General features: G+C 38.8%; 3 protein-coding genes across 3 annotated transcripts in view; 2 read left to right on the top strand and 1 right to left on the bottom strand.

Moving 5' to 3' along the window:
- Positions 1 to 4,602, top strand: part of LOC122667054 (homeobox protein knotted-1-like 1) — a 6,679-nt gene extending 2,077 nt beyond the window's left edge. The window contains exons 4-5 of the mRNA XM_043863231.1: positions 3,816 to 4,069; positions 4,388 to 4,602. Of these exons, the coding sequence (XP_043719166.1) occupies positions 3,816 to 4,069; positions 4,388 to 4,579 (446 nt within the window). The 3' untranslated portion in view covers positions 4,580 to 4,602. The remainder of the gene's footprint in view (positions 1 to 3,815; positions 4,070 to 4,387) is intronic.
- A 1,220-nt stretch (positions 4,603 to 5,822) lies between these two features.
- On the top strand, positions 5,823 to 6,945 carry LOC122668693 (ADP,ATP carrier protein-like). Its single transcript, XM_043865227.1, has 2 exons — positions 5,823 to 6,090; positions 6,845 to 6,945. The coding sequence occupies exons 1-2, from the start codon at positions 5,823 to 5,825 to the stop codon at positions 6,943 to 6,945; spliced, it is 369 nt and encodes a 122-aa protein (XP_043721162.1).
- Positions 6,946 to 9,627: 2,682 nt separating this feature from the next.
- LOC122669296 (nicotianamine synthase-like) lies at positions 9,628 to 10,746 on the bottom strand. The gene is made up of 2 exons (XM_043866041.1): positions 9,747 to 10,746; positions 9,628 to 9,705 (listed from the first exon to the last, which is right to left on the bottom strand). The coding sequence occupies exon 1, from the start codon at positions 10,709 to 10,711 to the stop codon at positions 9,755 to 9,757; it is 957 nt and encodes a 318-aa protein (XP_043721976.1). The 5' UTR covers positions 10,712 to 10,746; the 3' UTR covers positions 9,628 to 9,705; positions 9,747 to 9,754.
- Between the last annotated feature and the right edge of the window lie 679 nt (positions 10,747 to 11,425).

The following is an 11,425-nucleotide window of genomic DNA, read 5'->3' as shown; positions in this document are numbered from 1 at the left end:
TTGGTGGTAATTAGTTTGCTATAAGGTAACATATTTTTCTCCCTCCTTTTCATTGAATCTGATTTTATTTATTGAAAATTACATATATAACCATCCTATGGATTTTGGGGCTGACATTTAGTTGAGCTAAATTTTTTGACTCTTGTACTGGTGGTTGGAGGATTCTTCAGGTCTAAGTATATTGGAAAAGATAAGGTTGGAACCCTTGTCTCTTATATTTCAAACTGTTGTTTTGTGTGGCCATCAAGGATCGAGATTTCATTTCGGACCTGGTTTCGGTTAGGCCCGATACAAACTGAGACGTGTCGGATCTCATTTTGAGGTTTCGACCCTGAGCCTCCTTGGATCTTATTGAGTAGGTTATAGTGTGACCCTAGTAGAGTTAGGATCAGAGTTTGGTGTAGTGTTTTGGTTAATTTTTTTTAATTATCCCATTTCACTCAGTTTCAACTGTTTCCCCAATTTGTTCTTGAGTTCCTCTTCTGGATTTGGAGGATACATTGTTATGCAAATGCTATTTTAGGTCAATGTGTTATCAATTTATAAACAGCCATCAAGTTCATTAAAAAATTAAGGCCAAATGTTCTCTATGTAGCAACGTAGGCTGCACCCAGACACATGAGGGTGGGCAAAATGACCACCCTGCCCCCCCTGAATGGACAGCCCACGTGTCTGGGCGCAGCCTGCATTGCTGCACAGAGAACTTCCACCCAAAAATTAAAGTACCAAAAAAGAATTCAAAAAAAAAAAAACGTTTCTTGGTTTTTTTTTTTGAATGTGAATAATTTTTTGGCTTTAGAATTATTTGTGAGGAAGGATATGCATAGTCTAGGTCTAGTACCTAGTATGACCTCTGTTAGAGCCTTTTGAAGGGCAAGGATCCATGTATCAGACCCCATTTAGCAGAGATTCTCCGAACTTGATGGGCTGTGCTTCTCTCCTCTTACTTTCATCTTTCTCCCTTCATTTTTCTTTTATTTTTCATCTTGCATTTGTCACTTTCCTTCTGTCAATTTTCCATCTTGTTTTGTTTGGATCCATGGCTGAGTGTGTTGTTGTTGTTGAGTTATTTGTGTCATTGCATCTGGATTTTGTGTGAAGTGTAGAGCACTTATGTTGAATGTGATTCTTGTTGCGCTGTGCTGTGGTTGTTGTAACTTCCATGATTGGTGGAATCTTTTCTTGACCGTCTTTGCAAATGCATTTATGCAAAACTGCAATTGAAATTAAGATCTGTTTATGTGCCTATACCATGGTTTTAATACTTGGGCATCAAATTGGTGAATCGGCTGATTCGAATTGGAATCAACTCATCGATCTCGATTTCCATGGTCCCAAATCATTGTTTCCTGAATCGAAATCGGATCAGCCGAATCAGAATCGGATCGGCTGTTCATCTGCCTATACCCTGGTGTTAAGAATCGGGAATTGGGTCGGTGATTTGGCTGATTCAAATTGGAATCAGCTGACACCAATCTCAATTTCCACAGTCCATAATCGTTGCTTCCTAAATCGGAATCGGATCAGCTGATTCGTAGTCATTTTCTTCATAAAACCATCTTGAATCAGACCGATTCCTGATTCCTAAACGACTTGATTTTCACCATAAAATAGCTTAGATAATCCCGATTTCTGCACCGGTTCAGGTTGATTCTGATTCTGATTCTGATCGGAATCGTCTCTAACCGATTCAGAGTTTTAAAACCTTGGCCTATACTTTGTTGCATTGTTTTTTTGTTTCATTCTGTGTGTGGCCATCAATCCCATGGTTATTCCTTCGGCACCATCAAACCCTAAAAGTTTTCAAGGTACTTCTCTTGTGCCTTGAATTACTTTCAGGAGTCCCAAGCTTGTGGTACTTGTATTTATTTATTATTTTTTTTGGGGGGGGGGGGGGGGGGCAGGAACGAAGTGGTACTTGTATTTATGTGGCTGTTTTGCATGATCTTTGACAGTAAAGATACCACTCCATCTCTCTATGGCTCCCTGATATAAATGTGCTTGTACCAACTAAACATATTTGGTGTTGTATTCAATTTCTGAATGACTGGTTCTCTTTCAAAACATTTCAAAGACTAAACTGAATGTTATACTTATATTTTGTATATGCTTATATAGGATGGATGCCTGGCACCTAGGTATGTATTCTTTTCTGTAAGGATTTGTAGTCTTAAGTGACTATGATTGAGAAAGATTTGTTAAGGTGACCCTTGTTGGTGGGTATATGGCTTATAGTTACTTAGGTAAAATAAATAATAAATATGTTTTTTTGGATAGTATTATGTGAATAGTAATGAAATTATAATTTTGGGGGAGTGATAGATATGCGGCCGGTGTATATTGGCATCTCGTATGCCAAGCCAATAGGCACATGGGAGGGAACATGGTTAAAAAACTCATCTCGAACAGCCATCTCGACCAGGTCGAGTTTTTCGAAATCATGAGATCTTGGTTTGACAGTTTTTTTTTTTGTTTTGGAACTATGTCTCGGTGAGCAAATGGCCACAGTTGGCTTTGAAACTTTGAGGGGGCTTGTTTTAGACTTAATAAACATATTTAAAGCTTCAAATTGGAAAAAAAAAACAAAAAAAAAACACCCAATTTGGTATTTTGGATTTGCACACTTGGTTGGCACATTGTTTGAATGATATGAAACATAATTGGCAAGTAAAACAAGTAAATTATGCAATAATGGATGAAGACACATCATATTGAATAATTAAAGACTTGAAGTTTCTACTACTTTTTTTTGGTAAACACTCAAAGTTTCTACTACAAACCACAAGATACAATGAAGTGTTCACGATGCATATTACATAGAAACCCAATCCAAGTACAATGAATAATTACACAAGTCATAGACACCTTACTATCCTAGTCTTCAACGTCTCAAATCCCAAGTCCCAACAATACAATACTATGACTCTATGAGTACTGAGGAGGTTGAGATTCTCGAAATATTCGAGAATTCACTAAGATTTCTTGAAATATTTGAAATCTCGATCGAGTTTTTCGAAACATTGCATTTTTCTATTTCGCATGCTTTCTCGTCTTGAGTTTCTTGAGATCTCACTGAGTTTTTTGAACTATGGGAGGGAATGCAATAGTGCATCATGCTTTGTATACAGGATTGGCCCACTTGGTTAGGGAGGAGAGAGAGTGTTGTATTTCAAGGCTTGGTGTATACTAGGTTAAACAGGATTAGTATCAATAGAAATTGGGTTGATGGTAGAAGTGTTACTTTAGTTGATATTGGTATTGAGTTCAACTTTACTGACTAAATTTGTAAAGAATATTCAATTTTATGGCCTTTGGCCAACTCATTTTAACCTGACCCAACTCAACAATCTAATTTAAAAAAACTGGGTTAATTGGATTTGGTTTAATGATGGGTTTGGTTATGGTTGACCTCCTTTGACTCATGGGTCAGATTGGAATGGGTTAGGGTTCAAGGGTCTATTCCCTATGGTAGGGTGGCCACAACCTGACATAACCTTTACTAAGATACCACCTGTACTTTTCAGATCCTGCTGTAGATTTGTAGGATAATCAGCTAGGTTAGTAAAGAAATTTAGTTTAAATAAAGATTAGAAATTTTGTTTGATTTATTTTGAGAGAAAAATTTTTGCCCATCTTTTTTTCTTTCCTTTTTTATTTTTATTTTGGGGGTGGTGGAGAAATTGCAAAACATATTGATCTTAATATATATTGGTAATTAGAAGTTCCGCTATAGTGAGGTGGGATGCGAGAATGGCTCACAACCGTTCGAATGGAATCCACTTTGAGTTATTATTATTATTATTATTATTTTTCAGATGAAGCATCTAGGACCTCAGAAGAGGAGCTAAGCTGTTGGGAGACGGAAGCGGCATTCGATGGCATAGAGTCTTCTGTTCCTCAACCTGGTGACAAGGAGTTGAAAGAAATGCTTTTGAGAAAGTATAGTGGCTACCTTAGCAGTCTGAGGAAAGAATTCCTGAAGAAGCGAAAGAAAGTAAAACTATCTATAGATGCAAGGATGGCATTGTTGGACTGGTGGAATAATCACTATAGATGGCCATACCCCACGGTAATCACAAACTCTTTCATGAACATTTTATTGTAATTAATGAGTTGCCAAGCAAATTAATTAGGATTTCTACATTGTGGGGGTGTTAGTTATATTTGTTAGGAACTTAGGTCTCATTCTCAAAAACGCTAGCTGTTAAAGAGAGGGTGCTTAAGTACCTATTAACCCACTCACATCCCCTTTCATATCCGATGTGGGAATATTTTTTCTGCCTTATGCGTGGATATCCCAATAACATGGTCTCCTTAAGTCTTTCAGAGATTTCCAGCGGCATTTATACTGATTTTGATTAATTGAACATTGGGTGGAATGGTACAGGAAGAGGAGAAGAAGATGATTTCCAAAGTGACGGGACTAGATCAAAAACAGATCAACAATTGGTTCATCAACCAGAGGAAGAGGCATTGGAAGCCATCCGAAGATATGCGTTTCGCACTGATGGAGGGTATCGGTGGCAGTGATGCAGTGCTACCTCAAAATGTATCTGAGCACAGGAGTAATTGGCATTGATTTGATGCTCTTTGAAGTTTTGAGTAGTGAGGCTGAATGGATTCTCTACTTATTTGTATAAAGTTGTAGACTCTGCAAATATTAATGTTCTTACTGTAACTATGCCTGGATGCCTGGTTTGTTTGTGGACTAAATAAGAAAGGACCAGAATAGATTATTAATTAGGGCAAAAAACAAAAGACAATGGTAAGGTTGTTTGGGTAATTGGGATATGTCCTAATTGATTCTGGTCTCAGGGGGTCATTCCCCGAATCTGTTTAAAGTGTCAAAATTTCAAAATAAATATGCATTAAAAAAAATCAAATATATATTTCTAAGTATACAAATAATCAAATAACTTCTAGGCATATAAGAAATTATATATTCATTCTTCAAGTGTATATATAGTAACCAAAAATACTTAAAAGAGGAAGTCCCTAATCCTAAGCATGCAAAAAGACCTTTAAAATTCCACATTTTCAAATCTCATCCCAAATCATTCAGATAAACAATTGATCTGCTGGTTCTAAAACCTTTGGAAACCCATCCCAGAATCAACTTGTCTCGTTATTTAGGGCTGCAAAAGGGTTGGGTTGGGCCGCGTTTCTTAAAATCCCAGCCCAACCCTGAGTTGTCTTAGCTGGGCCCAGACCCAGTCCAGCTCTGACTCAGGGTTTAAAAAATCTAACCAGAACCCGTCCTCAGGGCCGACCAGGTCGGGCTGATTGGCTTTGACAGTGATCAACCTTAGGCTTGAGGAGTATTGATCTGGGTTTTTTAAATTGGCTAAGTTGTCAGATTTGTTGGTTGATTAGAACTCATTTACTCAATCAAATAAAGGATTTGCAAATTACTAATAACAAAAAAAAATTTGGCACTCAAACATCTGTTAAAAAGATCTACACATCTCATGGCACCCTTGGACCTAAAAAACCGTACAGAATGTCATAGGCTTTAAGATCTTTGCCAGAACAATCAGGGAAGGCTTCCTCTCTCTCTGGAGAGGCAACACAGCCAATGTTATCAGATACTTCCTACACAGGTCAGTTCTTTAAGTCTGAAGTCAATGGTTGACTGCATACATGTTCAGATTTCTCTTGTCCATACATATGATTTTCTTATTTAACTCATCTGAATCATGCTTCTGCTTTTGTGCTATCAGTTTGTTTTACCTGTAATGCTTGGGCTTATTCTTGCACCAGGCTCTGAACTTTGCTTTTAAGGATTACTTCAAGAGGCTGTTCAACTTTAAAAAAAGAAAGAGATGGCTACTGGAAATGGTTTGCTGGAAAACTTGGCATCAGGAGGTGCTGCTGGTGCTACATCTCTGATCTTTGTCTATCCCCTTGATTATGCCCGAACCCGCCTTGCAAATGATGCTAAGGCTGCCAACAAGGGTGGTGAAAGGCAGTTCAATGGTTTGATTGATGTCTACAAGAAAACCTCAAATCTGATGGCATTGCTGGTCTTTATCGTGGGTTTAACATCTCATGTGTTGGGATTATTCTATACCGTGGTCTCTACTTTGGAATGTATGATTCTCTGAAACCAGTCATATCAAACTTCAAGAAGAACAATTGAAATTGAAATTGAAATTGAAATTAAAAGTTATTGGATAATGGACACCCTTGATATAGTTTTTTATCCATCCCAACCTTCAGCATTATACATGGGTGTAAGATGAAATATGAATTTCTGGTTCAACTCTTTCAGGAAAGGAGGAAGAGAGATGCAGGGACAAGAATTAGTTTCAAGCCCTCAAACTTAACCCATCCCTAGCTCAAGGCCAGAAATTCCCGGGACAGGTAATCTTAGTCCAGGTCCTATTCAAGCTCTAGGCGGGCTTCGGCCGACAGGGCCAAACTCACACCCGACCGTTATATGTGTAATGGTCCATTTCTAGGTTGTTTTGAGTTGGTTCTGAGATGGTTCTTGGTTCCAAATCCAGGAATCGATAAATGTCTCCATTGATACTGATACAAATTGGTCGGATTGATCGATCCAATACCGATTCCTCAAACCATGCTCCCTAATGCTATCTATGTGAAGGCACCATTTGTTTTGACGACTTTTTTTGCTTCCTGTTCAAAATTCTAAGGAAGCATGCCCATGCCCTGCCCAGGTAATAAAATGCCCAGTATGGTTCAGAACCCAGTCGTGGAACTCGTTGGTGGATTTATTTTGGAGAGATAGGATCGTTGAGGCACCAACTATTTGATAAAATTCAGGAACACGACACCCAGCATCTCTTGGAACTGTTTGCTGGATTGGTTTGTGAATTTGCAGTGGAATTGGCTAATGCACGAGAGGTTTTCTATGTAATGTCTCAAAGGATACGGTTTGTTGGACCATTATTGTTGTGGGTTATGTCAACGCTGGCTTGTTGAGCGAAGCTTCCGGCCAGTTGTTTGATAATATGCCTGAACGCAACGTGGTTTCTTGGAATGCGATGATTAGTGGGTATGTCCAAAGGGGTAATAACAGGGAGGTATTGGATCTCTTTAATAATATAAAAGTTGCAGATATCAAGACAGATAAGATCACAATGACGACATTGCTGTCTGTCTACTTGTTCGAGATTGGGCGCGCTTGGTCAGGGCTAATGGATTTATGCCTATTCAGACAGCAATAGATAGAAATTGATGCCCATCAGCTATCTGATGAATGACCACAATATCAGCGACTGGTGCAAAATTGAATATTCAAACAAGGCCACATGAGGCTGGCGGTAGCGTATGGAGAGCGCTCCTTGGTGCTTGTTGGCTTCATGGGAATGTCAATCTGGGTGAGCAGATAGGGATCATCTTAATTGACTTGGAGCCATTTTTTTGATTTGACAGAACATTTATCCAATCAATATGCTATTTAATTATCTACTTGAATCATGTACTTTTTACCCAATTCAGAGTTGTGATCTTTCTCGCAATCCAAAGCATTTTGACTCTCTCCTTGTTCTCAACAGCTTCAAGGTGGACTATATCATTCTTTTTCATTTCTGCAGCTATTGATTTTCCATTTTACATGACTAAACCATCTGGATTGAATTTCCTCACTTATAACTGCTACACTATTAATCCATTCTTCCAAGTCTTGCCACTTGTCTATTATATCTCTCAGCATAAGCTTCTGAGCTACAAACATTTTATATATAATAATATAGTGAGACCACTGTTCTCACTCAAATATTTTCTGGACACTTAAGAGGTACACATAATTTGACTATAACTAGAAAGTTAGGGAACTATGTAATTTAGAATAAAAGTTCTCAGTAAACTAGAAAGTTAGGGAACTAATTGATTTTTACATGAAAGGATATCCTTGTCTTCAGTGATTAGGGGAAAAAAAGTTTAAAAAAACAAAAAAAAGGGCCATTCCCCAGTGTTGGTCCCGTTAATGTGGGGTCCTTAGAGGGGTGAGTTTAGAGTTGGTCCTAACCTTTGGTATTTTTTTTGTGCAAAGTGGTCATCCTCAAGACTTGAACCCGGCTTATCCGTTGGTAACCAGAACCTTTTACCATTGCTAGCTTTAAGCAATGTTCTTTTAAGTTTTAACTAAGGGAAAAAAGTACGGATTGAATTATGATGATTAGATGCCATGATTTAGACTCCGCCGGAGTCTTGTGCATTGGGTACACCTTTTTTTAACTTTTTTTTATTCCATGACCTGCCAAGGGCAAAAGCAAATTTCCTGCACTCTATGGTGTTTTGCAACTTTACTTGTACAGTTAGTACATATATTACAGCTGCAAAATTTTCTAACAACAACTAAGGAGTGAAGTACAAATGAATGAGAAGAGATAAAGCCAGAAGAACAACGAACTATGATTTGAACTCAAAGAAAAATATGTAGAACATCCTGTGTTAGTGGTCAAAATTTGCAACTAACAAGTGCTAACAAGTGCTGACAGCCTTTACAAGGAGAAGTGGATCATGCTGTTGTTCTTCCACCCTAGGCAGCAGCCTACATAAAATTCTTGAGTCGCACAAGGGAGCTAACACATTGAAGAAAATTAAACCATGACATCTATAGAACACGAGAACCTAAAACGATGTAGAAAACGAATGAAAATAACAAACAACAATCACATAGTAGCACACAAAGACTTACATGGTTCAGCAATTAAGTTTGCCTATGTCCACAGTTAGATGAGATCTGTTTCACTATGAATGGAAAATAGGGTTACAATCGCTCGTCTTCACACCTCTCTCAGATTGATTATAGAGAAACAACTCTCACTACAAATTTATAACAAAATCCTATACAGAAAATGTTAGAGCAAAACACCAACCAAAGCAATAAAAAAAAACAAGAACAGAGCAAAATGACATAGATATAACATGGTTCACACACCAGTATGGTGTGCTACATCCACGGACGAAGGCGAAGTTGTTTCACTATGTAAATTGGAGAAAGCTACAACGAAGAACTCTCAAGAACACCCAAAACGGCGTTGTTATTCTTTCTCTGAAACCCTAAAACGAAAACCCCCAAATCTTACCTTTTACAACAAAACGGGTAAAGAACATAAATACTCCTCAAAAAAAGTTCCATTTGGATCGTCACCAAAATTGTCGGACCAAGTCATTCTTCGAAACAGGCCAGGAATTCGAGACATGCATAACCGAATATTTACCGAAATACCTATATAACCCTTCGGCCTCTTGACAACCCTTCGGAAATTGGAATCAATTCACTTATGCAAGCGAGCGAATACAAGACATTGTACCCTACCAACATCAACATGAACACCAATTATAAACTGTCAACTGTAGAGAGTTTTGGATCTTTATCTTCTGTCCTACCCATCTGCTTAAACTTAAAACCAATAAAGTCAAATTGGGAACTGTGGAAAGGTTACAATTTGATAGATAGTAAGCTTGATGTGGATGCCTATGTGAGCTCAGGCCACCATGATTTTATAGATAAAGTCTATGGAAGCCTTGGCTTTAAGACAAGAAAAATAACAAAAGACCCACACCATTTTTCTTTTGTCAAATCATCACCCAACAGTTCTATAAACATCATGGATTCATGCATCAATCTTTTCTTCAACTAATATATATATATATAGATAAGTGATGAAGTGATTAATTAAGATCCTCTTTATTTATTGAAAAAAAGGAGGACACAGGAACACATAAGAAGGGAAAGATGATGAAAGTACAAATTGACTTAGGAATGCAGTAAAAAGATCAATCAAGAAAGTTTCTCTTCAATGGCCAATTCTTCAATAATGTTGCCATGGTTGAGGGGATTGAAGGCTTGAATCTCAGAACACTTGCCAGGTAAAATTATGGGTCCATGGCCTTGATCTAGTACTGCAGGGACAGGTACCGGATATTTTCGGGCGACCAACACCGAGTTTATCACTTCATCAGTCGGGTGAAAGACCGATAAAACCTCGAACCCTCGGAGATCACTAGGTTCAATGACTGGGTAGAGGAAAGCCCGGGCACTATGAGCACTTCTAAGCATCAAAAGAGCACCAGGGGCCATGTGTTTGGCTAGGTGATCAATGAATTTGGCCTTCTCTTCCTTGTTCATCCCCACAAGAGCTGCCAAGAAAACAACTTCATAGTCCCTAAGGGCAGTGGACACATCCATAATATCAGTAGTGTGAAAGAACATGCGTTGGGAGAGGTCAGGATCAGAAGAAATCAAGTTATGGGCAAGAGAATTGGCTGAAGCATCTATGTCATAGTTGTGGAAGGTAGTTTTCTTCAGGTGATAGGAAGCCAAGATGATGGAGGTAAGAGGAAGGGGACCGGAACCGACGAAAGCGATTCGAGTAGGGACATGGATGCATTGCTTGATGAGGAGATTGAATTCAAGGTGAGTGAGTTTGAGATAATTGGAGTAGTAAGGGAAGATGTTTATGTGATCAAGTGGGTTTTGAAAGGAACCCAAGAGGGAAGAGAAGTGAGACTCTAAAAGACCCTCTGCTTCACTACAGAGTCTAATGAGTTTAGATCTAATGTCTTGAACAGGTTTGCAAAGCTTGGTTACATCGATGGAGATGGGCGGAATACATGTGAGAACAAGCTGTGTGAAGAGCATGTTGACATCTTTTGATGGTTTCAGTGATTCAAGCTTTGAGATGCTGTGGTAGATGTCACAGATCTTCTCTATCACCATCTCTTCTTGGCAGCCCATGTCGACACTATGAGACACTATGAGACGAGAACTAAGGAACCACAGTCCAAGCCCCTCTCTCTTTTCTTCCTTTCAAGAATAAAACTCACTCAGGAAGAGTGGGGGAGACACACTCCAAGATTTCCAATTGGGTCTTTATTTATGAACACAGACAACGTGGGACCCACACACAGAGAGAGAGAGAGAGAGGGGGGGGCGGAATCAGTTAGGTGCCTAGCTAATTATATGATAAATGTCAACAAAGCCAAGCCAAGCCTTGTACATCATGTTGGCTGTGCCGCTTGGTGATTATTTAAGGGGACGGAGAGAGGGTTTTTTTTTTTGCTTTTCTTGACAAGTGCAGTGCGGTGCAGTTTGGGGGTGGGATGTCACCACCTGGCAGGCGCAACATCCAATTGTTCGAGCTTAATTCAACTAATTTTTTTTTTTTTGAGCTCGGACTATTGGATGTCACATCTGTTAGGTGGCGACATAATCGTTATTCTCTCTTGTTACTGCAAGATGCAGTACTTCATCGTATGACGCAGTAAAGATCATGTGACATAGCAGGTCCCACATGGTGCACATGGCCTTTACAGCCCCTACACGATGCAACACAGCACCGTGCAATAACTACATAAGATAAAAATTAGGTGGCGACATCCCACCCTGATTTGCACTGCACTGCATTTTAGGGAATTGAAAAAGACGTTTTTTTAAGACTAAAGTAGAGTG

The sequence above is a fragment of the Telopea speciosissima genome, chromosome 7 (assembly GCF_018873765.1).
Source record: "Telopea speciosissima isolate NSW1024214 ecotype Mountain lineage chromosome 7, Tspe_v1, whole genome shotgun sequence".
NCBI classification, from domain to species: Eukaryota; Viridiplantae; Streptophyta; class Magnoliopsida; order Proteales; family Proteaceae; genus Telopea; species Telopea speciosissima.
Note: the sequence above shows the minus strand (reverse complement) of the source record. Positions and strands in the feature narration are given on the sequence as shown.

Excerpts from the sequence above, each read along its gene's own strand:
- LOC122668693 (XM_043865227.1), top strand. The coding sequence starts at position 5,823 with ATGGCTACTGGAAATGGTTTGCTGGAAAACTTGGCATCAGGAGGTGCT. Across the intron at positions 6,091-6,844 it reads CGTGGTCTCTACTTTGGAAT|TGGAATTGGCTAATGCACGA; the intron begins GTATGATTCTCT and ends GTGAATTTGCAG.
- LOC122669296 (XM_043866041.1), bottom strand. The coding sequence starts at position 10,711 with ATGGGCTGCCAAGAAGAGATGGTGATAGAGAAGATCTGTGACATCTAC.